Below are 25,387 nucleotides of genomic sequence, written 5' to 3'. Positions count from 1 at the left end.
CACTTTACCTGTATGCTCATCTTTATGAGATACTCTGCAAGTTGCAATGGAAAAGAGACCACAGATCTTTTCCCACAAAAGAAAAAGTGCAAAGAGTTTATGGGGAGGAGTCACTTCACCACCCACAAAAACAACCCCTTGCGCTTCTACTGTCATTTACTAAACCAGATGCTTTTCTTTTAACAGAGGAATTCAAGGGCTCCACCGTGGTTGAACTGATGAAGAAGGAAGGCACTACCCTCGGGCTGACGGTTTCAGGTGGAATTGACAAGGACGGCAAGCCAAGAGTATCTAATCTGCGGCAGGGAGGAATTGCTGCTAGGTAACTGCATTGTGTGGAAACGTAGAAAAAGGAATGCATGATGTAATTAATTCAAACGTTAAAGCTCCATCAGAAAAGGTCACTAGTAAACAAACGACACTGCTGTCTGCGGGGCAGAAGCATAGGGGGGGCACGTTTCAGAAGCATGGCTTTTCTGGCCTGTGCCAGAATCACCAGGGAGCTCTCATGTCTTCTCAGGAGCAGCCAGGCTCTCCTGAGATTTTAATTTTAAAGTGTCTGTATGGATCTAGTCCTCAGATTGCCACCGAACAGCAGACAGGCTGCAGTGGGAGTGAGATGGTCCGATCATCTAATGGGGAACAGATGACGCATATGCTGTGGATAAGGGGAAGCTGCCACAGAGGGATATGACAAGCCTAGAAAATGAGGGAGGCCCAACTCCAGGTTTCTAAGTACCAATTTTGCTTCTCCTGCATATTCTCAACTTTTCTACTTGTGAGATTTTCCTTTCGTTAAGACAAAGAGGTGGTTTCCCAAAGGACAGAAGGCTTGGGTGAGGAGGTCTCATTTTGTCCTTGTTCTGATGAACTGCAGATTGCACTGCGTCTTGCTGACAGCAGAACGTCTTGGGTGCTGGCCAGCGGTAGGTTTGCTTGGCAGACAAATTCTAAATCTACCTCAGAAAGAGGGGGTGGAATGCCCAGGTTTCATTCAAAGTGAGGTTAATGTCCCTTAAATCCTGGACACCAGTATTTGTGTCCACATAAGCACAAATTAAGTTTCAGAGTTCTTAACTTATAAAGTGTCACCTGAAATAGTGATTACTTTCCATGATCAACCTGTTGGTACAGTTTATAAGCTCAATCCAGTTGATTGCTCCATGATCTGGGGAATTGTTTGTAAAACAGGCTGATGTCAACACAAGCACCTTAGTCTCTTTCCTTCGGTTTTTTTTTTCTTTTTTTTTTTTTTTTGCTTTTTTCTTTTTTTTGTGATTGAAGGACAGTTGATTTACAATGTTGTGTTAACTTCTGCTGTACCACAGATTCAGTGATACGTATATACATTCTTTCTTATATTCTTTTCCTGTATGATTTTTAAGAGATTTCTTTCCACATCATAGCCTCCTTTAACTTTTAACAGTCGTGGCCAATCCATGATGCTAGGACTTCCTCTGTCTCCAGGGCTTCTGCATATGCAGCCCCTAGAGCAAGTGTGATTGGCAGGGGAGAGGGCAAGAATGTGGTTTTCACATGTATTGATGCTATAATTAAATGTAGTGCTGTGCCAGTTATGTTGAGTATTATCGATCACCAAATATTTATTATTTAAGCCACTACATTTAACAGGTAGTAAACCAAAATAAGTAAAGATAAGATCCCTGCCCTAGGAGGGTTTATAATCTATTGGGGGAAATAAGGTATAAAAAACATGAAAAGTTCGGGAGCAATAATCGCATTGCATAACAGTAAAAAGCAACAACTTAAGGGTTGTCACAGAGCATTAGGCAATTAAGTTGCCAAATAAGTGTCAGTCAGTAAACCTGAGTTAAGAGTGACAACACGTACTACTGGCTAGAACGGATGACGGAGGCTTCGAAGGAAGAATGATTGGAGCTGGGTTTATGTAAAACAAATGAACTTGGTATTTTTATCTGGGGAGAAAATATTATTGAATTAAGTCCTATCATAGTTCTTGCTGCCTGCTCTTGGTTTAAAAGTAGAGTTTGACTAAAAGCCCCAGAGTAGCCAAGGTTCTATTACGATGGTGAAGAGAGGAGAATGTCACTGAAAGCCAGTACTTTCGTTGCACTTTCTTCTTCACCAATACTTTTTTTTATTAGTCCCGCTATAAGCAGTAAATAGCAAAATAAGCTCACCCTCTGGTTGGCCCTGGACACACTCCCAGTGAAGATACCCAAAGTGGTGAAATGTCCAAAAGGCAGGCAGCAAAAATGAGAGGGAATGAGAAGAAAGGGAAAATTCTAGTGGGTCCAGGATCTGGATAGTCTGCCCCAAGAGCACCACCTCTTTATGGGCAGAGCAACTAAAGATAACTTTCTCTTTATTTTGTTTTACGGTGCTCCTTAAAAGTAAAAGAGGTAGAGGGTTAGGAAGAAATTGGAGACAGCAGCAGACCCAGTACAGGACTTCCGAAGTGTGCAGTCAGCATGAGAAGAGGGAATCCACTGAGTCCCTTTCATCCACCCTCCGCTGCTCACCCGCTCTTAGGAGCCAGCCACATCCTAGGAGCCGGGACTCCAGCTGCGTCGGCATCCTGGGCTTGCATGCTTATCCATGATGGGGAAGAGGGAAGTGTGGTCAGACTGGCCTGCGGAAAGGAGGGGTCCACTGAGGTGACATTCTCTGTTCTGCAGAAGTGATCAGCTGGATGTGGGTGACTATATCAAAGCAGTGAATGGCATCAACCTGGCCAAATTCCGCCACGATGAGATCATCAGCTTGCTGAAGAATGTCGGGGAAAGAGTGGTTCTTGAAGTTGAGTATGAGCTGCCGCCAGTCTGTAAGTCATCACAAGCCAGGGGCAGAACAGCTGCACCACGTTTGGGCCTAAAGCTATTGTTTCCTATCTTTTTCTCTTTTGCCTTCATTGTCTTATTACAGGAATGGTAGAGTATAGTTTCTTCATATTTAAAACTTATTTGAATTGCTATAGCCTACTCAGGAAGAATGTAAAAGAGCATAAATAATGATGAAATTATCTAGGACTCATATTTCATTAAGGCCATCTGTGAACACCATAATTGTACTTAAGCTATTTTAATGAACTGTCCACATATTTATAAATTCTGTGCATTAGGTTCCATCCAGGCTTTGTACTTAGTGACTAAGTTTAGGAAAAGCATGTTTAACGTGATTTCTATTGATTCTTGTATAGTTATGTTCATTTCTGAAGCATGAAAATAGAATCAGAATACATTGTTAAGTAATAATAATAGACATAATAAAAGCGCAGCCAGCATATTTTGAGAGCTTACTAAATGTCCAGCATTATAAGGAGCCCCTTTTATTGGTTCACTTAAATCCTCACCACAAAGAAAGCATAGCAGAGCTGAACTTTGATGTCAAATAGCCAGTTAAGGGCTTCCCTGGTGGCGCAGTGGTTGAGAGTCCGGCTGCCGATGCAGGGGACACGGGTTCGTGCCCCGGTCCGGGAGGATCCCATGTGCCGCGGAGCGGCTGGGCCCGTGAGGCGTGGCCGCTGAGCCTGTGCGTCTGGAGCCTGTGCTCTGCAACGGGAGAGGCCACAGCAGTGAGAGGCCCGCGTACCGCAAAAAAAAAAAATAATAATAACCAGTTAAATCCCAGCTCCAACTTTACTAGCTACGTGCCTTTGAGAAAGTTACTTAAGCTTCTTGTGTTTCAGTTTGCACATCTGAAAACTGGGGATGATATTAGGAATCTATGGTATTACTCACAGATCTGTTATGAGGATTAAATGAGTTAGGTTTTGTATAGCATTTAGGACAGTGCTCGACACTATAAAAGTTTTTGTTAAATAATAAATATATAAATCAATCAAAACTGTAAGATAGGCATTATTTTCATTATTATTCTCATTTTACAGAGACTTAAGTTAGATATCTTTCCCAAATTAGTAGGCATCAAAGTCAGCTCTTTGCTTTTCTGTACTACTGAGAACTCAGACTGATTATTACTAACCGATAATAATTCATTTGTTTAGCAATGACTTATTGGCATTACTATGTTCCAGTCCCCACAAAGTACATCGGTGGAATTTATATTCTAGCAGGCGAAGACAGGTATTAAAATAAAACCACAGTAAATAAGTTAATTAAAATTGACCCTTAAACAACAAGGCGGTTAGGGGTGCCAGCCCTCTGCGCAGTTGAAAATCAATGCATAACTTATAATTGGCCCTCCATATATGTGGTTCCTCCGAAACCAAGGTTGTTCCATATCTGCAGATTCAACCAACCAGGTATAGGGCAGTACTGTGGTGTTTACTATGGAAAAAAATCCACATATACATGGACCCATGCAGGTCAAACACATGTTGTTCAAGGGTCAGCTGTGTGTCGTACGAATGTTATGGGTCATGAATGCTGTGGGAAAAAGAAAATAAGCAAGGAAGGGGGTTGGGAGCGCTGGGCTGGGGATGGGATTGCAATTTAAATAGAGTGGTTAGGGACAGCTTCATTGAGAAAGTGACATTACTCAGCGACTTGAAGGAGGTGAGGAAGTTAGCTGTATGGATTTCTGGGGGAAAAGAGTTCCAGAAAGAAGGAAAACCGGTGCTAAGATCAAAAGCAGGAACACATCTGGCATTGTTCTAGAAACATTAAGAAGGGCGGTGTGCTGGAGCAGAGCAAGCATGCAGAGAAGTGGGGGGAGGTGGTCTGAAGTGTAAAGGATAGGAGCGTCTGTGTAGGCCGTTGGAGGGGCCTTAAGTTCTGCTCTGAAAGATGCAGGAAGGCATTGTATGATTTGGGGCAGAGGAGTGACATGATCTGATGTACGTTTTCAAAGGCTCTTCTAGCTGCTGTGTGGAGAATAGACTGCAGGGACGAGGGTAGAAGTTTGGAGGACTATTGCAGTGACTCAGATAAAAGATGGTGGTGGAGATGGTGACGAGCCCTCATATCCCTCGTCTGGTTTGAAGATAGAGCCAACAGGATTTCCTGATGCATTTCATGTGGGTTGTGCAGAAAGAGAGGAGTGAAGGCCCACAGCGGGTTTTGAGTCTGAGTAACTGGAAGGATGGAGTTGCCATTAACGGGGGTGGGTAAGAATGCATGCAGAGCTGGCTTGCGAGGAGAAGATCAGTAGTTTGTTGTTTGAGATGCTACAGTTAAGGGGCCTATTTGCCACGCTGAGAGAAAATGTTAAGACGAGAGCTGAAGATGCGGTTTGGCATTTGGGAGAAAGATCTGGACTAGAAATGTGAATTTAAGAGGAATGGGACTATAGATGGTGTTTGAAGCTTTGGGACCAGATGACAGCACTGGTGTACATACCAATCATAAGTTCCTATTCTTAACCTAAAATCTAACACTGAAAATCTAATGGTGATTTTACAACAAAATCCATTGGAATCTGCGTTCTGAAACCTTGCTACAATGTTTTTCATTTTCATTAAGAGCAGGCAGTAAAACAGAGTGTTGAGAGCTTGGGCTGTGTCACTAGTTAAATGGCAGTCTTGTCCCTTTCTAGCTTTGTGACTTTGGGCATTTTATTTAAGTTCTCTGAGCCGTAGGTTTCTCAGCTATAAAACAACTATAATGGACGTAGAATTTTTGTAAGAATTCAAGGCTATAATCCTGTAAAGTATTTAGATCGTAAGCACATACTCACTAAGCGATAGCGCATCTTAGCCACTATTACCATTATCATGATTACTACTACTACTGCTACTACACTGAAAGTACTGTGTTTTCTTGAACTGAAAGTCAGTTTGCTTTGAAATCACTGTCTTAAACCACTGCTAAGGAGTTAAGAGGAGTCAAATATCTAGAGCTAATGCTCTTTGATTAAGCATTTGTATTCTAGTGGGTAGATGAATATCCATAAAACACAACCTCTTCCTAAGAGGAACTCTTAGTGTAGCTCTCAGGGCGAGGCCAGTAGTGGAGATATGCTGAGTATTATCCAGCAAACCCAGATAATCCAGAGCTGGGCATTTCGGGGTAGATTTGAAGGAGTTTATGTAGGTCCAGTAGGAAGACGAACATTCCAGGCACAGGATACGGCAAGGAGGTGAGAAGATAGTCCAGTACGGAGGTTGAACTGCAAACGGTTTGGAGTTGCTGGAACACAAAGGGAAAGAGCGGGCCTAGAGAGGGATGAGGCCAGTGAGGTAAACAGAAACCAAGAGAAGGAGGGCCTTATAAGCCATGTGGGTAGAGTGTGGATGGTGTCGAGTGGGCAATAAGGAGCCTTTAAAGGTTTTAAGGCCAAGGAACAGCATCATCAGATCAGGGTTTTTAGACTTATTTTAAGAGGTCAAATGGAGAACAGATCAGAGGCTATAAGCCCCAAGGCTGTTATAATTTCCCAAAAGAGAGGTAATATCCTGAATAACTATAGCATTAATAGGGTTAAAGAGGAGAGGGTGGGCATCAGAAATATTCAGGGGTTGGTGATTATACCAGCTTTTCCTCCCTCACACAGTAAAGCTGATGGAAAAAGAGAAAATATTTTTAAACACAAAAGTGTGAATTCTGTGGTAGAAATCAGATAGAAGAGGTCTATTCGCCAAGGATTATCTCTGTCTCCTTCTATTATGTTAGATAAATTGATAAGATCTGTGAGTTCAGGGAGGTTGAAGGGATTAATAAGCCTCCCTTTCACTGAGCTTAGACAGCCAGAACAGGAGTGAGCCAGCAGCAGTGAGGGCCCGGGAGGAGAGCTGCCTGATGAAAGGTAGGCCACCCGAGGCGAGACTGCAACTCTCACAGCAGTCTGAGGCTCAGCCAATCCCAGAATCCAGAAAGAATTGGAGGAAGGTGTGTGTGTGTGTGTGTGTGTGTGTGTGTGTGTGAGAGAGAGAGAGAGAGAGAGAGAGAGAGAGAGGGTGAGAGAGAAAGAGAGAGAGAATGGTACAGAGACAGAGATCTGATAGAAGAAAAATGGAACTTTGACCTTGGGCAAGCCACTTACCTGTTCTGAGATTCAGTTTCTTAGTGAAAATGAAATAGTCGATCTTCATGAGCTCTGAAGTTCTTTCTGACTTTATAAAATTATGTGGTGTTTTGAGACCGTATTTAGAGAGAATGTTACCAGGCTGTATCTTGAGTATTAGTGTGTTCAAAGTTGGTCTAGAGGAGTGCCTTCAAATTTTCGGGTCGCATAACCCCTAAAGAATTTTGAAATATTACATAATTCTCATCCAATTTTTAACACCTAAAATTCTTTATGATAAACTTCAGTAGTTGGATAGGATATAATTTTTAGCATGATGTTTATTTTATACATCTTTGTATACCATTTCCATTCAAACCTTGGAGCTACAGATTTACCTCGTTTGTTTTATGGAAAACATCTGCCACAGAGTCTTATTGTCAAAGGCGGTCCTCACCGTTAAACCATCAGCTAAATCAGACTAGCTTTTTATTGGAAGGAATGCTTCCTTAATTCAAATAAGTGTGTTAAAGCATGTCCCTGTGACAGCCTTATTACTTCTCATTTCTAATTCTAAGAAAGATAGACAGATGATAGATGATGATGGTGATGATGATGATGATGATGATGATATGGTGGGGAGGTGTGGCGTGGTGGGCGTCCCAGGTCTCCTCCCCATGGTTCATTCTGGAATGTAGTCTGAAGAAGCATCAGCTACCCAGGGGAAGCTCTTCCTGTGACAGTGGCAGAGGGAAAACAAGACAAGCCCAACCACAGGAGCACATTTCCAGACTCTGCTCACGTGTCTTAACACCCCATTGGCTAAAGCAAGTCAGCTGTGCAAACCCAATGTAATGAGGTGGGAAAGTGCAGAACTCCTGTTCTCCTATGGGAAATAGTATATATTGATAATTTAGAAAAACCAAATCCATCATAATAAAATAGAGAATGTCACTTCATGTTATAGAAGTATATGCATATGCACATATAGAAACAAGGGACAACAGTACAACTAAAATACTAGGGAGGAGTATTTTTGCATTCTAAGATTGGTTTCTCTAGCCTTCCTATGTGCCCAGTTTGATTTTTTAGGTAAGCCCCTTAATTGGATCTCTATGTCCACATACACACATGTGAAGTAATGAGTAAAATTCATGTGGCCAAACAGGATGTCTGGTGCTGAATATGAAAACCTAGTCGCCAAGAGCCATTCATGCAAATATAAATTATAAAGACCAAATCTATTTCATTAAATATATTAAAATGTAGTCAACATTCCCATTTATCTTTGTAAATGATGAACAGCAAGAGTGTGGATAATCTAAAGCTGTAGATAATCCCCGAAGTCTTTATATTGACTTTAGATTTGTTTGTAAGATTTTATGGTCAGCAAGATTTAGTTCAAGCAAAATTGAAATTACAGTGCTTTGCATCCCCAGAACAGACACTCAGCCAACAAGGACAGGTGGCCCAGAATTAGAATTTGGTTGTATATAATTGAAAGTTGATTTAATGATTAAATGAAATAAAATTTGTAAACCACTTTGCAGAGTTCCTTGCATACAGTAGATGCTCATTAATTATTTCTCTCCATATCTTTTCCTTAATAGAACGGAAAGATCATGTTCTTAACCAGTTTCTTCAAGTGGCTTGTTGGGTCATGGAAATAAGAAAACATTTGGTTTGAACTCAGTTTTTTACATTTAATTAATACCGTACCTCAACACTTTCAGCTATTTGTATGCACTGTTCCTAGCTGATTAGAATAAACTGAAATTCCCCTGATAGCAAGAATATGATATTTAATTAAATCAGCAGCGTACCAAAACATTTTGTTCAGCTGTAGGTTTATGTTGTTTTTTTAGCAGATCCAAGTTCTTATTGTACTTTATGTCTCAGCTGGCTGTGTGCAGTTTTGTGAATTTAACTGTGTACTTTTCATAATCATGTCCATTCCTTTGAGGATTCAGAATTTCTGATAATTAAAAAATAATTATAATTAATGCTTAATTAAAATTACTTCCTATTTCTGTCAATGGCAAGAAACGTTCTTTTCAAAGATACCTTTAAATTCTGTCTGTATGTTTCTCGTTGACAGCTTGATGTATTAAGCCCTTCAGGATCTAGTAACAACGTAAAAAATGTGTCATTGATAATGAACACAGCCTTAGACAATTGAACATCACTGTACAAATTCAAGACAAGGAGCTAAGACCATCAAATTCTATAGATTGCCAACCCTTGTCTCCATGAATAAAAATATCCTTGTATCCATAATGATAAAATATTTTTTTAAATCTAGCAAGAGTATACTGTATAATCAGAATTACTCACTAGTTTCTTGAAAAAACAGTCTTAAAGGGTAGTTTAGTTACTATTCATATAACTTCATATAACTTATCCCCTCGTGTATAATGTAATTAGAGATAGCAACTTGGCAATGGAATTTTATTTTGTGAAATGAGATCAATAATGAGGCAAACACAACCTAAGCATGACAGTATCAAGTAAAATTAAGTAGATCTTTATTTTATTAGTCAGTAATAATATTTTGAATGTACTTCGAATTTCTTTTTCTCTCCAAGTTTCATTCAGGTTGCTGTTGTCTTTGTTTAATTGCTATGCATCATGTCAGAAAATCAGTTTGCATCAGCTTAACCTGTTAATGGTAATCTGAGAGTATTACTTTTCCTTCTTGTTCTAGCTGCAAAAATAAATATAAAGACAATAATTATTTCATATGTTTTATAAAAATCATATTATTTTTGCATTATACAAAGGGAAAACAATTCTATTTATCATATGAAGATTGTCTCTCTCGTTATATAGAATTTTAACAATGTGAATATTATGCTCTGTCTAAAAACTGGCTACACGGGAGGAAAGGAAGTATCTCTGATTTTGATTCCACCTGGACCTATATAAGTCATTTATGCACATGACTATTTTATGGTATTTGTATGTCATTCCAATTACTTTTTGTAACATTTTCTTTAAAAACAGACTTTTTTGCTGTTTTATTACTCAACAAGAATTATTTGCAACAGGGGATCTGTAGTATTTTATGCCTATCAAAAAATCCAGAGATGTTATTATGATGTAAGACTTACATTTCCTCTCTCTTTCCTGCATTCAGCCGTTCAAGGATCGAGTGTTATTTTCCGAACGGTGGAGGTCACGTTACATAAAGAAGGCAATACCTTTGGTTTTGTAATACGAGGTAGGTGGCGGTTAGAAAATAGAACTAACAGATATTCTTGGAGAATTTGTCATTGAAATACTGGGAGTGAACTAGAAAGTCATCCTAAAAAAAACTGATGTTTTCAGTGCCTAAAGTCACATTATAATATTTGCACCCATTTTTCTTTCAAGAAATAAAGCAGTAATTGGGAATCAAATTGGAATCCAAATGATGAGCTAATTTATTCCAGTTTGTTAATACAGAACAAGAAGCCATTATTTGTAAACCTTGTGAACTCACAGTCATCCTACTGATTTGCCACTTGTCAACATGTCTTTTGTCTTGCCTTTTATACTTTTCTGTATCACTGAGTCAAAAATGTTGATGAATGTGGATGATTTGATTTAATGCACTAGGATTAAGTAACTTTGTTTAAATTGTTTTCTCCTAAAATACATCTCGTTACTGTAGCTTCCACCTGACGTGCATCAGCTCAGTTCATCTTGTTTTGGAATGATATGAATAACAAAAATGTCAGGTGACTCCAACTTGTCTATAAAACCATTAATTCTGAGCTGTAATTCTGGCTTTTATTATTTTAGTTTTCTTATTAGTAATTTCATCCCTTAAAGATTACACATACAAGGGACTTCCCTGGTGGCGCAGTGGTTAAGAATCCACCTGCCAATGCAGGGGACATGGATTCGAGCCCTGGTCCAGGAAGATCCCACATGCCGCAGAGCAGCTAAGCCCGCGAGCCACAACTACTGAGCCTGTGTGCCACAACTACTGAAGCCCGCGCACTCTAGAGCCCATGCTCTGCAACAAGAGAAGCCACCCCAATGAGAAGCCCGTGCACTGCAACGAAGAGTAGCCCCCACTCGCCACAACTAGAGAAAGCCCACGCATAGCAACGAAGACCCAACACTGCCAAAAATAAATAAATAAATTTATTAAAAAAAGACTACACATACATTAATAACTCATAATTCCTAGTATGACAATGAGGTTCAATAGGGAGCTAGGTAAGCATCAGGAATTTTTAACATTTCTTGATTTTTAAAATTTGTTTTTACCTATTACATTTTCTACTTCACCAGAGTCAAAATTCTATCAAAATTATTAAGACATTAATTAAAATTAACTAAGCATCTTAATAAATGTACATGCATCAAGGAATAAAACAGATGTGTTCACTTATACAGACTTGCCTTAATGACTGAGCTTTGGGCATTAGGTTCAATTCTGTGTGCATCATTAAGAAAATCAGTCAATCAAATATTCATTAAGGACATGTCAACATGTCAGCATCAGGCAGAGTACTATGGAGTCATGAGACAGGACCCCTATCTACAGGAGATTACAGTCCAGTGAATTTAAGATGTAAGTTGATAAAGTGCCCAAATGAATATTAGAGAAAACAGGCAACCAGGAACCCATGGAATGGTTTAGACCAGTAGTTATTACACTTTTCTAAGCAAGTCCTACATTTAGGTGGAGCGACAGACCCCAAGATCATTTACCTTAACCATTTTCAAATTTCTGTGCAAAAAAACTAGATGAATATAATGAAAAGTCAGTGTACAAGTAATTTTAGCTTGGAGGGTGGTATATACAAATCTGGTGTTGAAATATAAATATGAAAGAGAGGCACGCTTGACTCGCATTCCTACAAGCCTGATTATTGAAATGCTTCAGTAAAAAATACTGCTGGTGCAGATATTCATCACTAGCTGCTGTATGGTTAATCAATAAAAAATCAAATTGCTAATGAAAGAGCTAAACCAACAGTAATTTATCACTTAAGAACTAAAAAGAATAGAAGCAATTGCAATCTACAACCACCTCAAGACAACTGATGATATGATGCTAACAAATGTCCTTCCCACAATTGGCAGGAATTTCAAATAGCCATGTGTGCATGCGTAGTAAGAATATTTTAATATGAGCCTAGACTCCTACCTAGTACATGGTAGGCACTTAATAAATGGAAGAATGAATGAATGAGGCCTAGGTTTGTGTGGACATCAGACTTCTTGGTATTATACTGGTTTTAAAACCTTAGTAATAATAAGCCAATTTTAGTTTATGAGTACCAAATTTTTGTAGGTTTTAATAACTCCCTTAGTATGTCAGTTGAACATAAAAATGTGTCAAATTTTACATAATTTTTTTTTTTTTTTTGTGGTACGCGGGTCTCTCACTGTTGTGGCCTCTCCCGTTATGGAGCACAGGCTCCGGACGCGCAGGCTCAGCGGCCATGGCTCACGGGCCCAGCCGCTCCGTGGCATGTGGGATCTTCCCGGACCGGGGCACGAACCCGTGTCCCCTGCATCGGCAGGCGGACTCTCAACCACTGCACCACCAGGGAAGCCCCTTACATAATTTTTAATGAGAATAAATAAAGAACTTATATTTTCAAATCAATTTGAGGCCCATCTGGAGGGTCTTCTTGCTCAAAAGGTGGCCATTGCCCATCCCCTAAGAGTTATTGGTTAATCGCAAACTGAGTTGCAGAATGAGAAAGTACTGTGGATAAATGCTATCATGGCAGGTAAAACATTATAGCATAGATGGGATTTGAGCTTAACTTAGATCAATGGGGAATACCAGGACATTCAGGGAAGAGGGAGGAGAAGATATTGCAGATGAAGCATATTCATTTAATGCTGGAGAATTTCTTCTTACCCAATTAGGATGGATCTTTTTAAAAAAACCAGGCTTTTAGCTGATGAATGGAATTACGTTTCTAATGCTATATGTCACAGATCCAAACACCTTCACTGCCCAAATGATAGAAACTTGTCCCCATAAAATGAAAAATGATGTTCTGGCCTATATCATGGAGAGTTAAATTTCTGTTAATTCTTTTGCCATCAAGCCAGAAGATGGTTTAGGTTAACAGGAAAACTCAATGAACTTATTTATAAAACAGAAAGAGAGTCACGGATGTAGAAAACAAACTTATAGTTACTGGGGGGGGGGAAGGGAGGGAGGGATAAATTGAGAGATTGGGTATACACACTACTATATATAAAATGGATAACTAATAAGGACCTACTGTAGAGCACAGGGAGCTCTAATTAATACTCTGTAATGACCTATTTGGAAAGAGTATCTAAAAAGGAGTGGAGATACTTTGCTGTAGAGCAGAAACTAACACAACATTGTAAATCACCTGTACTCCAATAAAAAATTTTTTTAAATAGATGAAAAAAATTATGATAAATTTTTTTTAAAGAAAGGAAAAATCACTCTGCCACTAATTTGCTTTTCACTTTGGATGAGGAAATTTCTCTAATCATTCTCAACTATAAAATTGTAGGTATGTGTACTCATTTAACATATGGACCCCAATATTCAGATTTGGTCTGCATGGTGTCCCTGGCATTGATATTTTTCTAATAGCATGCCAGGTGAGTCATGTTAATGGGCAACCAGGATTGAAAATACCACTGGTCTCTGAGTGGTCTTTATTATGCTTTACAGCTCCAAACATCTAGAACGTAAGTGAAGCACAAACTAAACTTGGCTCATTATTTCAAATAATGACAAAATGTCACATACCAATAAATTTAGAGTTATCTGTCTCACACTTTAACATGTATTCACTGTTACGTACTTGTATTTGGACCTCCAAATCAATATAGTGGAAAGGGTTCTTGCTGTCTTCAGCCTCTTTCCTCTTCTAAATCAATACCCCTCAGGGGAAAGTACACCTATCTTTTTATGATCACCTTGCAAAAAAGAAGTTACATAATGGTATTTATATAAATATGGTTAAACATGTGCTATAACTTATCATCATGATTTTCATTAAAAAAATTTTTTTCTGAAAAAATTCTGAATTTTCTTTTTTAATTAAGGAAGAATTTTAAAAGAATCCATCAAATTGATTGAAAGAAAATACTGAAATAGAGATTTTACCAACCAGACTGAATAAATCTCTTGTAATAGCAATGAACATAAAGGAAGCATTTGCTTTCATCAAGAACAGTGAATGCCTTTTAAATTTTCTCTTAGGTTCTTTAAGCTGACCTCTTTACCAGTGCCAAATTTGGGAAATGGCACTCTGTTCTACCAGACAAACATTAAATGTTACATGATGGTGAGAGGGTAGACAGCAGAAGCAAGAAGAACTACAATCCTGCAGCCTGTGGAATGAAAACCACATTCACAGAAAGATAGACAAAATGAAAAGGCAGAGGGCTATGTACCAGATGAAGGAACAAGATAAAACCCCAGAAAAACAATGAAATGAAGTGGAGATAGGCAACCTACCAGAAAAAGAATTCAGAACTATGATAGTGAGGAGATCCAGGCCCTCGGAAAAAGAATGCAGACAGAGATCAAGAAGATGCAAGAAATGTTTAACAAAAACCTAGAAGAATTAAAAAACAAACAAACAGATGAATAATACAATAACTGAAATGAAAAGTACACTAGAAGGAATCAATAGCAGAATAACTGATGCAGAAGAATGGATAAGTGACCTGGAACACAGAATGGTGGAATTCACTGCCATGCAACAGAATAAAGAAAAAAAGAATGAAAAGAAGTGAAGACAGGCTAAGAGACCTCTGGGACAACATTAAATGCACCAACATTCACATTATAGGGGTCCCAGAAGGAGAAGAGAGAGAGAAAGGACCTGAGAAAATATTTGAAGAGATTATAGTTGAAAACTTCCCTAACATGGGAAAGGATATAGCCACTCAAGTCCAGGAACGCAGAGAGAGTCCCATACAGGATAAACCCAAGGAGAAACACGCCGAGACACATAGTAATCAAATTGGCAAAAATTAAAGACAAACAAAAATTATTAAAATCAACAACAACATTATTAAAAACAACAAACCAAATAACATACAAGGGAACTCCCATAAGGTTAACAGCTGACTTCTCAGCAGAAACTCTACAAGCTAGGAGGGAGTGGCACGATATATTTAAAGTGATGAAAGGGAAGAAGCTACAACCAAGATTACTCTAGCCGGCAAGGATCTCATTCAGATTCTATGGAGAAATCAAATGCTTTACAGACAAGCAAAAGCTAAGAGAATTCAGCACCACCAAACCAGCTCTACAACAAATGCTAAAGGAACTTCTCTAAGTGGGAAACACAAGAGAAGAAAAGGACCTACAAAAACAAGCCCAAAACAATTAGGAAAATGGTTTTAGGAACATACATATCGATAATTACCTTAAAAGTGAATGGATTGGGCTTCCCTGGTGGCGCAGTGGTTGAGAGTCCGCCTGCCGATGCAGGGGATGCGGGTTCGTGCCCCGGTCCGGGAGAATCCCGCGTGCCGCGGAGCGGCTGGGCCCGTGGGCCGTGGCCACTGGACCTGCGCGTCCGGAGCCTGTGCTCCGCAACGGAAGGGGCCACAGCAGTGAGGGGCCCGTGTACCGCAAAAAAAAAAAAAAAAAAAAAAAGTGAATGGATTAAATGCTCCAACCAAAAGACACAGGCTCGCTGAATGGATACAAAAACAAGACTCATATACATGTTGTCTACAAGAGACCCACTTCAGACCTAGGGACACATACAGACTGAAAGTGAGGGGATGGAAAAAGATATTTCATACAAATTGAAATCAAACAAAGCTGGAGTATCAGTACTCATATCAGATGAAATAGACTTTAAAATAAAGAATGTTACAAGGGACAATGAAGGACACTACATAATGATCAAGGGATCAATCCAGGAAGAAGATATAACAATTATAAATAAATATGCACCCAACATAGGAGCACCTCAATATATAAGGCAAATGCTAACAGCTATAAAAGAGGAAATTGACAGTAACATAATGATAGTGGGGGACTTTAACACCTCACTTACACCAAAAGACAGATCATCCAGACAGAAAATTTATAAGGAAACACAAGCTTTAAATGACACAACAGATCAGATAGATCTAATTGATATTTATAGGACATTCAATCTGAAAACAGCAGATTACACTTTCTTCTCAAGTGCACACAGAACATTCTCCAGGATAGATCACATCTTGGGTCACAAATCAAGCCTCGGTAAATTTAAGAAAATTGAAATCGTATCAAGCATCTTTTCTGACCACAACGCTATGAGATTAGAAATAAATTACAGGGAAAAACACGTAAAAATCACAAACACATGGAGGCTAAACAATATGTTACTGAATAACCAAGAGATCACTGAAGAAATCAAAGAGGAAATTTAAAAATACCTAGAGTTGAATATGAAAACACGATGATCCAAAACCTGTGGTATGCAGCAAAAGCAGTACTAAGAGGGAAGTTTGTAGCAATACAATCCTACCTCAAGAAACAAGAAACATCTCAAATAAACAATGTAACCTTACATTTAAAGGAACTAGAGAAAGAAGAACAAACAAAACCTAAAGTTAGTAGAAGGAAAGAAATCATAAAGATCAGAGCAGAAATAAATGAAATAGAAGCAAAGATCAATAAAACTAAAAGCTGGTTCTTTGAGAAGATAAATAAAATTGATAAACCTTTAGCCAGGCTCATCAAGAAAAAGAGGGAGAGGACTCCAATCAATAAAATTAGAAATGAAAAAGGAGATGTTACAATGGACACTGCAGAAATACAAAGCATCATGAGAAGACTACGAGCAACTCTATGCCAATAAGATGGACAACCTGGAAGAAATGGACAAATTCTTAGAAAGGTATAACCTTCCTAGACTGAACCAGGAAGAAATAGAAAATATGAACAGACCAATCACAAGTAATTAAATTGAAAGTGTAATTTAAAATCTTCCAACTGCTTCCCTGGTGGTGCAGTGATTAAGAGTCAGCCTGCCAATGAAGGCGACAGGGGTTCGAGCCCTGGTTTGGGAAGATCCCAAATGCCACAGAGCAACTAAACCCATATGCCACAACTACGGAGCCTGCATTCTGAAGCCCACGAGCCACAACTACTGAGCCCACGTGCCACAACTACTGAAGCCCATGTGCCTAGAGCCTGTGCTCTGCAACAAGAGATGCCACCGCAATGAGAAGCCTGCGCACCACTACGAAGAGTAGCCCCCACTCATTGCAACTAGAGAAAGCCTGCACACAGCAACAAAGACCCAATGCAGCCAAAAATGAATTAATTACTTAATTAAATGAACAAATTTTTTTTAAAAAATCTTCCAACAAACAAAAGTCCACTACCAGATGCCTTCACAAGTGAATTCTATCAAACATTTAGAAAAGAGCTAACACCCATCCTTTGCAAACTCTTCCAAAAAATTGCAGAGGAAGAAACACTCCCAAAGTCATTCTACAATGCCACCATTACCCAGATTCCAAAACCATACAAAGATACTACAAAAAAAAAGAAAATTACAGACCAATATCACTGATGAATATAGATGCAAAAATCCTTAACAAAATACCAGCAAACAGAATCCAACAACACATTAAAAGGATCATACACCATGATCAGGTGGGATGCAAGGATTCTTCAATATACACAAATCAATCAATGTGAAATATCATATTAACAAATTGAAGAATAAAAACCACATGATCATCTCAATAGATGCAGGAAAAGCTTTTGACAAAATTCAACACCCATTTATTATAAAAAGTCTCCAGAAAATGGGCACAGAGGGAACCTACCTCAACATAATAAAGACCATATACAACAAACCCACAGCAAACATCATTCTCGATGAAAAACTGAAACCATTACCACTAAGATCAGAAACAAGACAAGGATGTCCACTCTCACCACTATTATTCAACATAGTTTTGGAAGTCCTAGCCATGGCACTCAGAGAAGAAAAGGAAATAAAAGGAATACAGATTTGGAAAAGAAGAAGTAAAACTGTCACTGTTTTCAGATGACATGATACTATACATAGATAATCCTAAAGATGACACCAGAAAGCTACTAGAGCTAATCAATGAATTTGGTAAAGTTGCAGGACACAAAGTTAACGCACAGAAATCTCTTGCATTCCTATATACTAACAATGAAACATCAGAAAGAGAAATTAAGGAAACAATCTCATTCACCATTGCAACAAAAAGAATAAAATACCTAGGAATAAATCTACCTAAGGAGGTAAAAGACCTGTACTCAGAAAACTCTAAGATGCTGATGAAAGAAATCAAAGATGACACAAACAGATGGGGAGATATACCATGTTTTTAGACTGGAAGAATCAACATTGTGAAAATAACTATAGTACCCAAAGCAATCTACAGATTCAATGCAATCTCTGTCAAATTACCAATGGCATTTTTTATAGAACTAGAACAAAAAAATCTTAAAATTTGTATGGAGACACAAAAGACCCCAAATATCCAAAGCAATCTTGAGGGAAAAAAATGGAGCTGGAGGAATCAGATGCCCTGACTTCAGACTATACTACAAAGCTACAGTAATCACGACAATATGGTACTGGGACAAAAACAGAAATATAGATCAATGGAACAGCATACAAAGTCCAGAGATAAACCCACACACCTATGGTGAACTAATCTATGACAAAGGAGGCAAGGATATACAATGGAGAAAAGACAGTCTCTTCAATAAGTGATGTTGGGAAAACTGGACAGCTACATGTAAAAGAATGAAATTAGAACACTCCCTAACACCATACAAATATAAAATCAAAATGAATTAAAGACCTAAATGTAAGACTGAACACTATAAAACTCTTAGAGGAAAACATAGGAAGAACCTCCTATTGACATAAATCACAGCAAGATATTGTTTGACCCACCTCCTAGAATAATGGAAATAAAACCAAAAATAAACAAATGGGACCTAATGAAACTTAAAAGCTTTTGCACAGCAAAGGAAACCATAAATAAGATGAAAAGACACCCCTCACAATGGGAGAAAATATTTGCAAATGAATCAACGGAGAAAGGATTAATCTCCAAAATATATAAACAGCTCATGCAGCTCAATATTAAAAAAAAAACAACCCAATCAAAAAATGGGCAGAAGACCTAAATAGACATTTCTCCAAAGAAGACATGCAGATGGCCAAGAGGCACATGAAAAGCTGCTCAACATCACCAATTATTAGAGAAATGCAAATCAAAACTACAATGAGGTATCACCTCACACTAGTTAGAATGGGCATCGTCAGAAAATCTACAAACAATAAATGCTGGAGAGGGTGTGGAGAAAAGGGAAGTCTCTTTCACTGTTGGTGGGAATGTAAATTGATACAGCCACTATGGAGGACAGTATGGAGGTTCCTTAAAAAACTAAAGATAGAACTACCATATGACACAGCAATCCCACTACTGGGCATATGCCCAGAGAAAACCATAATTCAAAAAGACACATGCACCCCAATGTTCATTGCAGCACTATTTACAATAGCCAGGTCATGGAAGCAACCTAAATGCCCATCGACAGATGAATAGATAAAGGTGATGTGGTACATATATACAATGGAATATTACTCAGCCATAAAAAGGAACGAAATTGGGTCATTTGTAGGGACGTGGATGGACCTAGAGACTGTCATACTGAGTGAAGTAAGTCAGAAAGAGAAAAATATTGTATATTACTGCATATATGTGGAATCTAGAGAAATGGTACAGAGGAACCGGTTTGCAAGGCGGAAATAGAGACACAGATGTAGAGAACGAACGTATGGACACCAAAGGGGAAAAGCGGGGGGGTGGGTGGTGGGGTGAATTGGGAGATTGGGATTGACATATACACACTAATATGTATAAAATAGATAACTAGGGCTTCCCTGATGGCACAGTGGTTGAGAGTCTGCCTGCCGATGCGGGGGACACGGGTTCATGCCCCAGTCCAGGAAGATCCCACGTGCCACGGAGTGGCTAGGCCCATGAGCCATGGCTGCTGAGCCTGCGCGTCCGGAGCCTGTGCTCTGCAATGGGAGAGGCCACCACAGTGAGAGGCCTGTGTACCGCAAAAAAAAAAAAAAAAAAAAAAAGATAACTAATAAGAACATGCTGTATAAAATATAAAATTAGAAAAACAACCAAAATATGTCGTATGATGGTAACATTCATATTTATCAAATACTGGCAAACTAGAGACCATCCAGATGGGCAGCCAGGATGGTGATGTATGAGGAAATCAGGTCACGCAAACACTAGTTAAGAAAGTGGAAGTGGATAGAGGGTGGTTCAAGATGGTTGGTAGGAAAATCCTGAACTCAGTTCCTCCCACAGACACAACAAACATACAGCTACACATAAAACAGTTTACTCTGAAAAGAACCCCAGAAACAGCTGAATTCCTACTCCCCAAGAAATTATGAAAGGGCCACATCGAGACTGGGACAATCTTTGAAGACTGAGAGATGGCTGTTTTGCATGATACATCAAAACAAACACAGAGAATCAAGCAAAATGAGGGAACAGAAGAAAATGTTCCAAATAAAGGAACAAGATAAAACTTCAGGAAAAAAAAAAACCTAATGAAATGGAGATAAGTAATTTACCTGATAAAGAGTTCAAAGTAGTGGTCATAAAGATGCTCACCCAGCTCAGGAGAAGAATGAAGAACACAGTGAGGACTTCAACAAAGAGAAAGAACACATAAGAAAGAACCAAACAGAAGTCATAAAGCTGAAGAATTCAATAACTGAACTGAAAAATGCACTCGTGGGATTCAATAGCAAACCAGTTGAAACAGAAGAACAGATCAGTGACCTGGAAGACAAGGTAGTAGAAATCATCCAAACAGAATGGCAAAAAGAAAAAAGAATTTTTAAAAATGAGAATAACTTAAGGGACTGTGGGACAACATGTAGCATACTAGCATTCACTTTATAACGGTCCCAGAAAGAGAAGAGAGAGAGAGAAAGGGGCAGAAAAGTTTTTTGAAGAAATAATGGCTGAAAACATTTCTAACCTGTGGAAGGAAATAGACATCCAGGTTTGGGAAGCACAGAGAATCCCAAACAAGATGAGCCCAAAGAGATCCATACCAAGACACATTATAATTAAACCGTCAAAAGTTAAAGATAAAGAGAGACTCAAAGCAGAAAGAGAAAGACAACTCGTTATATACAAGGGAACTCCCGTAAGACTATCAACTGATTTTTCAGCAGAAAATTTGCAGGCCAGAGGGAGTGACGTGATATATTCAAGGTGCTAAAAGGAAAAAACTTCCAAGAATACTCTACCTGGCAAGGTTAACTTTCAGAATTGAAGGAGAGATAAAGAGTTTTCCAGACAAGGAAAAGCAAAAGTAGTTCATTACCACCAAACTGGCCTTACAAGAAATGTCCCTTTAGGGACAACTTTAAGCTGAGAAGAAATGGCCCTAAATATAAATGAGAAAATATATGAAAGAAAAAATCTCACTGGTATAGTCAAATATATGGTAAAGGTAGTGGATCAACCACTTACAAAGTTAGTATGAAGGTTAAAAGACAGAAGTAGCAAAATTAGCTGTAACTACAAAAATTTGTTAAGCGATACAAAATAAAAAGATGTAAAATGTAACATCAAAACACATCAGGAATTTCCCTGGTGGCACAGTAGTTAAGAATCCACCTGCCAATGCAGGGGACACGGGTTCGAGCCCTAGCCTGGGAAGATCCCACATGCCGTGGAGCAACTAAGCCCATGCGCCACAACTACTGAGCCTGCGCTCCAGAGCCCGCGAGCCACAACTACTGAGCCCACATGCCACAACTACTGAAGCCCACACGCCTAGAGCCCATGCTCCACAACAAGAGAAGCCACTGCAATGAGAAGACCGTGCACCACAACCAAGAGTCGCCCCAGCTCACCTCAACTAGAAAAAGCCCGCACACAGCAATGAAGACCCAACACAGCTAAAAATAAATTAATTAATTTTTGAAAAAAGCCCACATCAAATGTGGGGGATGCTACAATGTTCATTGCAGCTCTGCTTACAATAGCCAGGACATGGAAGCAACCTAAGTGTCCATTGACAGATGAATGGATAAAGAAGGTGTGGCATGTGTACACAATGGAATATTACTCAGCCATAAAAAGAAACGAAATTGAGTTATTTATAGTGAGGTGGATGGACCTAGAGTCTGTCATACAGAGTGAAGTAAGTCAGAAAGAGAAAAACAAACACCGTATGCTAACACATATATATGGAATCTAAAAAACAAAAAACGGTCATGAAGAACCTCGGGGCAAGATGGGAGTAAAGACGCAGACCTACTAGAGAATGGACTTGAGGATACGGGGAGGGGGAAGGGTAAGCTGGGACAAAGTGAGAGAGTGGTAGTGTATATATGGACAGATGTACACTACCAAATGTAAAAAAGATAGCTAGTAGGAAGCAGCCGCATAGCCCAGGGAGATCAGCTTAGTGCTTTGTGACCACCTAGAGGGGTGGGATAGGGAGGGTGGGAGGGAAACGCAAGAGGGAAGAGATACGGGGATATATATATACGTATAACTGATTCACACTGTTATAAAGCAGAAACTAACACACCACTGTAAAGCAATTATACTCCAATAAAAATGTTAAAAAAGAAATGTGGTGGGCACTAAAAATGTAGTGCTTTTAGAATGCACTAATATTTTGAACACCCCGTTTTTAATGGAGGCCACTTCAGCCACTCGAATTTTTCTTTTTTTTAATATTTGGATTTTTTTTTCCTTTAGTTTTTGCTTCATGTCACGTTGTTGACTCACCAGTATAACAGCCCAGGTTGATTGACACCAAATATACCCACCTACACTTTGTTTATAGCCAGCAGCTGTTCTAATTGGGCTAGTATTTATAATTATTTGATGCTCTTATCACAGTAGTTGTTAAACATTTTATATCTCACCCCGATTACAGCCATATATTTATTGGGAGGAGGAGAAATGTTGACTTCAACAATGTATTCTGTATAAAATGAATAAGGTTTTTAAGTCTGTTATGTGCCAGAAGGAAACATTATAAGTATTCCTCCATATACAACAATAACATTTGTTTCAGTTTCTCAGCTGGCATTTTGTAAGTGAATTTTTTAATGGCAGCCATGAGAGCATTTTTTGAGCCGTATTCCTTTTCTTTGCTAGGGGGAGCACATGATGATAGAAATAAATCTCGTCCGGTTGTAATAACATGTGTTCGTCCTGGAGGGCCTGCTGACAGGTAAACTTCATCTTTCTGTGTCACTATCCAAATAGATTAAATAAAGCTGGGGACTTTGGCATAGAAGTTGATGAATTAGAAATTTCATAGTAACAGATAGGTCTTAAGTAAATATGTTGGAATGTGAAAACAAAAGAGTTCAGGCTGCAGAATCAGAAGAAAGTTTGACTCCAGATTCAATGCTTGCTACCCTGTGTCTTTGGCAAATGACTTAACAGTTCTAAGCTCAGTTCCCTCCAACTGTAAAATGTAGGTGATAATGCATACCTTTCAAGGTTTTTTGTTTTATCAAAGATTAGAGATTTATGGTGCCTTGCAGGAGGCCTTTCATCCTGGAAGGAAATCCAAAAAAGAGGGGATATATGTGTATGTATAGCTGATTCACTTTGCTGTACAGTAGAAACTAACACAACATTGTAAAGCAACTCTACTCCAATAAAAATTAATTATTAAAAAAAAAAAGGCAGCTGGCCCTTTAACAGCAGGTCCTTGAAATGCGTCCTCTCCAATTGGTAATATCCTAACCTGAAAAGACAGGTGGTGGTGTTCTCTGACTCTTACTATTGCCAACGTCCTTATCATGATTATCACCCTTTGATGATGATTTTGTGTGTCAGAATAGAAGCGACTTTTAGTAAAAGGGAAGGAATATTGTCAGTGTTAGCGTTTAGAGCATTCTCTTCCTGGCTAATTTGAATATCTGATAGAAGCTCCTTCAGCTTTCCTACAATAAACCTTGGGGGTCCCAAGTAAACTCACAACTTAGATGTCTCAAGAGATGCTTATCTTTGTACTAATTTCCCACAGCGAAAAGTCTGCTCCATAATGGTAGGGAACACAATGCCTGCCACTAGATATAGTTGAAGGAGAGGAGGAAAACGCACTGATTACCCCTGACTCTGCACTATGTTTCAGCCTAGGATGGATTTTTAAAAACCTTTCTTAAGCACTCGAAATAGTAATAATAATAATAAATACTGCTTGATGAGTGACCACCATGGGCCAGGAACTGTGCTCAGTACTTGGCAGACATTATCTTATTTTATCTTCACAACCACCCACTAAATCAGGTATTTTTATCCAGATTTACAGGTGACAAAACTGACGCCCAGTATCGTTAAATGACTTGCCAGCTAGGATAGAAATTCAGATTTATTTTCCTTCAAAGCTCATACCGTTAGCTCAGTTTGTTTTTTAAGTCAATGTTTAATATAAAATGAGAAAATATGGAGACACTGGGTTCTCCTCTGCACTAAAGTGTATTTGCCTTTGCAGAGGATAATACAAAGTGAAAATTTCCAAGGAAATTTTGCCATTTTTTTTTCCTTCTCCTGCCTTTTCTTGTGAATGATTCTTCCTGAAGCAAATGAGAATATTTCTATTTCTTAATAACATTCTAGAGTTTGGGTTGACAGAAATGTCAGGAGCAGGCTACTAGTTTGTGAGCAACGTATTACCAAATTAATGGAGGACGAAAGGAAATCTAAGAATTTAAGATAAAAATTTAGAGTCAAAACACATAGAGAGTTGCTGGGTGAAAGATATTTAAGACAGCATTTTTATTCTTTCCAAATCCTAAACTTGTAATCCCCGCATCTGATTTTCTTATCTTCATTGACCCTCCCTGAGGCAGGAGGGTTATAATCTGGTAGGCTCTCTGGCTCCATTTTAGTGGTGTCATGACTGTCCTGAGGCATCTTCTCCCAGTGCCTTGAGTGTCTATGGCCACAGAAGGGAGAATAGTATTTGCCTGCCTTTTCCATTGAATGTGAGACTGAATCAATTTAATGATCGTCAAATGGCCTTATAAATCAGTAGGAAAATTTACAGACTAGGGAAATTTTTCACCAGCATTCCCTATCCAGCTTGGGTTCACTGGTGATAAATTGAATGAAACCGGCAGACTTTTCTGCTCACCTGGCTTTGGGAAAATAGGTGAGTGCTATTTCTTGGGCTCTAATAAATCAATTTTAGACATTTTGGCAAAACCCTAGAAAAGAGAAAATGTGCCTTTGTTACTTTTACACCCCAAGAGTTCATCGTGGGTGACCTGGTTATTTGCTAATGTGTAGTTATTTTCTTATTACTGATTTTCATATTGCAGCAACTTTCTGGTCAGGGTTACCTCTTTACCCTCTTAATGTCACACTTGATGCTTAAAAGGAAATGCAAATGGGATAGATGGTAGCATGTGTGTGAAAGAGCCTCTTTGGCTGAGTGACTATTAATGCTAAGCCCCATGAT

The 25,387-nt window shown here is 38.9% G+C and overlaps 1 protein-coding gene across 4 annotated transcripts in view; it reads left to right on the top strand.

Annotated features, from left to right (window-relative positions):
- GRIP1 (glutamate receptor interacting protein 1) overlaps positions 1-25,387 on the top strand; it is a 695,695-nt gene that overhangs the window by 524,550 nt on the left and 145,758 nt on the right. For all 4 annotated transcript variants that reach the window (XM_027106947.1, XM_027106944.1, XM_027106943.1 and 1 more), the window contains exons 3-6: positions 187-322; positions 2,661-2,806; positions 10,022-10,105; positions 23,068-23,143. In XM_027106947.1, the coding sequence (XP_026962748.1) occupies positions 187-322; positions 2,661-2,806; positions 10,022-10,105; positions 23,068-23,143 (442 nt within the window). The remainder of the gene's footprint in view (positions 1-186; positions 323-2,660; positions 2,807-10,021; positions 10,106-23,067; positions 23,144-25,387) is intronic.

Source organism: Aethalodelphis obliquidens, unplaced genomic scaffold (assembly GCF_003676395.1).
Source record: "Aethalodelphis obliquidens isolate GAN/ISIS:26980383/991018 unplaced genomic scaffold, ASM367639v1 scaffold8, whole genome shotgun sequence".
NCBI lineage: Eukaryota > Metazoa > Chordata > Mammalia > Artiodactyla > Delphinidae > Aethalodelphis > Aethalodelphis obliquidens.
Note: the sequence above shows the minus strand (reverse complement) of the source record. Positions and strands in the feature narration are given on the sequence as shown.